This window comes from Microtus ochrogaster, linkage group LG8 (genome assembly GCF_000317375.1).
Source record: "Microtus ochrogaster isolate Prairie Vole_2 linkage group LG8, MicOch1.0, whole genome shotgun sequence".
NCBI classification, from domain to species: Eukaryota; Metazoa; Chordata; class Mammalia; order Rodentia; family Cricetidae; genus Microtus; species Microtus ochrogaster.
Window position 1 is genome coordinate 521,720 of NC_022033.1, and position 3,864 is coordinate 525,583.

Below are 3,864 nucleotides of genomic sequence, written 5' to 3' on the forward strand. Positions count from 1 at the left end.
GCCTGCCTCTGCCTCCCGAGTGCTGGGATTAAAGGCATGTGCCACCACCACCCGGCTTAGTGTTCCTTTCTTACTTGTCATACAACCTCAGTGGTATACATCCTACCCTGTCTGTAGCACATTATTTTACCAGTCAGTGTTGACTTCTCCCAGTGTGATCCTGATATGAAGTGGCAAGTGTATGCTGTTTGCCCCATATTGACAGGCATTATTTTTCTGATTGGCATAGGAGCTCATACAATGTCTTCATCCCTATGCTTACCTTGCCCCATCTGTTGAACTTAGGAGTGCTGTCCATCCCTCACCCTTGTTGGAAGCCTACGTCTAACCTGAGATCAGTACTGTCATTTTTGTTCAGGCAGGATAGCTTCCTAGGCAGTGCTGACCTCAGCCGTGAGCCTCTTAGCTTCGCAACCTCTAGCTCTGTCTCTTACCCTTTACTCAGCATGGGCAGCAGGTGAGTTCTCAAGAGCAGCCCGTGAGCAGGAGGAAGTAGATGAACCTGCCAGAACCAGCGAGCCTTCCTCAAAGGTGCAATGTTATCTCTACCACTAAATTAGCCCCAGAACGCTTCCTCTCAAGTCTTCTCACCGGGTTGTGCCAATTTTTTTCATTGTGGGCCTGGGGTAGCAAAGTTTTCACCACTCCCTCTTGTGGGCCTCTTCTGGTGTTTGTGACACAAGGTCTCACCTGTAGCCCCCACTCCCTCCTCTTCCTTCTAGTACTATGCAGAGTGCCATGGTGTCATCTATGTCATTGACTCCACTGATGAGGAGAGACTGTCAGAATCCAAAGAGGCATTTGGTGAGTGTGGCATGGCCACTCGAGGAGGGAGAGAAGATGGGAAGACCTACATCTAGGGAATCGTGTGGGGAGGGGCACACCAAGGGGTGTGTACCAGTCTAATCTGGATCCTCCCTCGTCTGGAACTTTCCTTAAGGGAGGCTGGGCTTACACCTGATGCCAATGCCAAAAAACGCCTCAGTCGTTTGCTCGGGCTGTCTAGTTTGTGAGGGAAAGGGTGGAAGGGAGCTGTCTGCACACACCTTTGGGCCTGGGCAAAGCCTGCAGTCACAAACAGGATACAGGGTGCAAGGCACCACCTCTCCTGCTTTCCTCAGAGAAGGTGGTTTCGAGTGAAGCATTGGACGGTGTCCCCATCCTGGTGTTGGCCAACAAGCAGGATGTGGAGGTGAGCCCCACAAAGCTGCTGTAGGGCCTCTATTGCCACTGTAAAGAAAGTGACTTGTATGCCTCCAGATTCCAGAACCTAGTGTCTCTACCTTCCATCCCAACCTCTCTCTGCCCTTCTTGGGCCCCTCCTTCACACCCTTAGGATCCCCACCTTGCCAACTTCAGTTCCTTTCTTGGTGTCACTGGATCTGCCACCAGGCATGTTCCTACTAGAGGTTCTTAGAGTCAAGAGTACAGATCCATCTTCTTTCCCAAGGGAGGACCAGGGGCTTGTGTCTGTGGGCGTCCCCAGGGATTCTGGGAGTAAGGGGCCTAGAGCAAGACCTGGGAGAAAATTCTGGGTTCAAGGAAGTGGAGTGGGGGCCATTAGAGATGGCTCAGAGATTAAGAGCATGTATGCCCTTCCAGAAAACCCGAGTTTGAGTCCCAGTACCCATGTCAGGTGGCTCACAGCCATCTGGGATTGCAGCCCCAGGGGATCTGACACTTCTAGCGTTAGTAGATACCTGTTCTCGTTTGTACATACCCCACCCCGACACATTCATATGGATAATAAAAAACAAATCTTTAGCTTTTAAAGTGGGAGTGGAGGGGAAAGACAATGGGCATCTTCTGAGACGAGGTGCTACTTCCCTTTGGACTTCTGGCCACACAAAGTTCCCACCGTCTTACAAAAGGGGTTCTGTACAGAAAGAACCATGGAGGACATGGTAGCAACCAGTAGCTAGAGGGCCAAGGAAGCTTCATTTTTCTGTGGCTCTGTGTATCTACCTAGTTACATCTAACATGACCTGTTCTCCGTTCATTTTCCTGGGGACTTCCCCCCATTCCGTCTCTGTCCCAAAACTAGTAATAGAGGTCTCTGGTACTTGGTTAAGGAACTCGGGGCATTTTCTTAGATGGAAAGGGGAACAGAGAAGCCACTGAATACTACCAAGGCTTCTCAACCCCAGGACCCTGGACCCTTCCTCACTTGGCACTAGAGCTCCTGACTTAGTTCAGTGTTGTGCTGATAGATGCTCTGAGGGTTCTTCTTGGGGGAGGTATGGGATGTTCTCTTGAGAGCTGTGTGTAGCTTCCCTAAAGCCCTGGGCAAAGCCGTCCACAGTAGACTTGGACCAGGTGCAGCAGGCTCACCTCTACTGAGGGACTGCGGCCTTCCTGAAGCCCAAGTGAGCAAACAAGCTGGATGGAGCTAGGTGGTGGAAGTATCTCAGAGTCTCGCCTCCCCTGTCAGACCTGCCTCTCCATTCCTGACATCAAGACTGCATTCAGTGACTGTACCTGCAAGATTGGCCGACGAGACTGTCTGACCCAGGCCTGCTCTGCTCTCACGGGGTGAGTTGAGGCCTCACTCTCTAGAGTTCTCAGAACCAAGGCTAGCCCCGACTCACACATACTGTCTCCACAGCAAAGGAGTTCGAGAGGGCATCGAATGGATGGTGAAGTGTGTCGTGAGGAACGTTCACCGGCCACCACGGCAGAGGGACATCACATAAGCAATGCCAGCTTTGCAGTCTTGGGACTATTCATCCCTGGTGTTGGAAGAGTGCTCCCTGCTGGCTGTGTGCTACCGATGCTGGGGTTGAGCTGTGTTTGTTCATTCATTTATTCGCTTTATGTTTTCTCTAAGACAAACTTTTCTCTGTGTCTGGAAAATGTAGGTATCCAGAGACAAATGGGGGGCACACGGGTCATCCAGCTCTAGATGCCCTACCTCCCATTCCACTCCATTCCAGATCTGGGACCCTCCCAAACCTGTAAGGAGGGGTTGGGGTGAGGCTACCCCAAGGTTTGCCTGTTGGCCCATTTCAAAGTGGAGTTTGAGGGCATCCTGCTTGAAATGGGAGGTCTGTTTCTGGCAGCTGCTTTGTCCAGCTTGCCCATGTAAAAGGTGGGAATGGCCAGGGCTAATCCCCACTTGGAGAAAGACTTAGCCCACATTCCAGAGGCCAGCATGGCCCCTTGTTGTTTTGTTTGGAGTTGAGTTTTCTGTAACCCATGTTAAGCCAGAACCCTTTGCCTCCTTCCCTGTACCTGTGGGAATTAGAGGTGTGGGGGCACCACACTCACCTTTCCACTAGGTTTTGATACAGTCTCAAGACAGGGTTCAGTAGACCTGCCTGGGAAGTCTGACTTCCCTTATTCTCTCTGATTTATCTCCAAAGGAGAAAGCTGATCTAGAAATCTCGCTGAGTGTACACTTCAGTGCTCCCATACTCAGGTTGTGTGGTGTCCTGAGGGCACACCTTTCACCAGGTTATTAGGTGTTGCTATAGCTAGTGCAGGTGGGCTCGGTCCCTACAGGATCCACATCAGTGAAGTGCTGGATGGGTGTGAGGTGCGGATTCCTGGGGGGCAGCAGCCCTGCCCACTAAGCCTACTAGGTTAAATTCTTCCTCATGTGGCCAGGATAAGGTTGTAAAATAAAAAGTGGCTCCTGTCCAATCATCCCTTCCAGCAGTCAAACACTGGTTCCCCACTGTCTGGTGATTATAGCCAGAAGCTGCTGCCCTAGAATGCCTGCTGAGCAGGAGCTCCCAGAAGGTTTGTAGCTGTGGCTAAGCCTTGGGTTCAAGACCTAGTGACTCCTTATCCAAGGTCATCCTCTTCAAGGGGAGTTGGGAGGAGTGGCTGAGAAGATGAATCAGGAAGAGGGCAGTGGGTACT

At 51.4% G+C, this 3,864-nt stretch overlaps 1 protein-coding gene across 5 annotated transcripts in view; it reads left to right on the forward strand.

The window, feature by feature from the left end:
* The window catches only part of Arfrp1 (ADP ribosylation factor related protein 1), an 8,027-nt gene extending 4,382 nt beyond the window's left edge, over positions 1 to 3,645 (forward strand). For 3 of the 5 annotated variants that reach the window (XM_005362692.3, XM_013352195.1, XM_026787100.1), the window contains 4 exons: positions 723 to 804; positions 1,122 to 1,192; positions 2,432 to 2,532; positions 2,606 to 3,645. In XM_005362692.3, coding sequence (XP_005362749.1) covers positions 723 to 804; positions 1,122 to 1,192; positions 2,432 to 2,532; positions 2,606 to 2,693 — 342 coding nt within the window. In that variant the 3' untranslated portion in view covers positions 2,694 to 3,645. Of the gene's footprint in view, positions 1 to 722; positions 805 to 1,121; positions 1,193 to 2,431; positions 2,533 to 2,605 lie in introns of those variants that run through there. The other 2 variants (XM_026787101.1, XM_026787102.1) reach the window with 2 other exon arrangements.
* Positions 3,646 to 3,864: the final 219 nt, after the last annotated feature.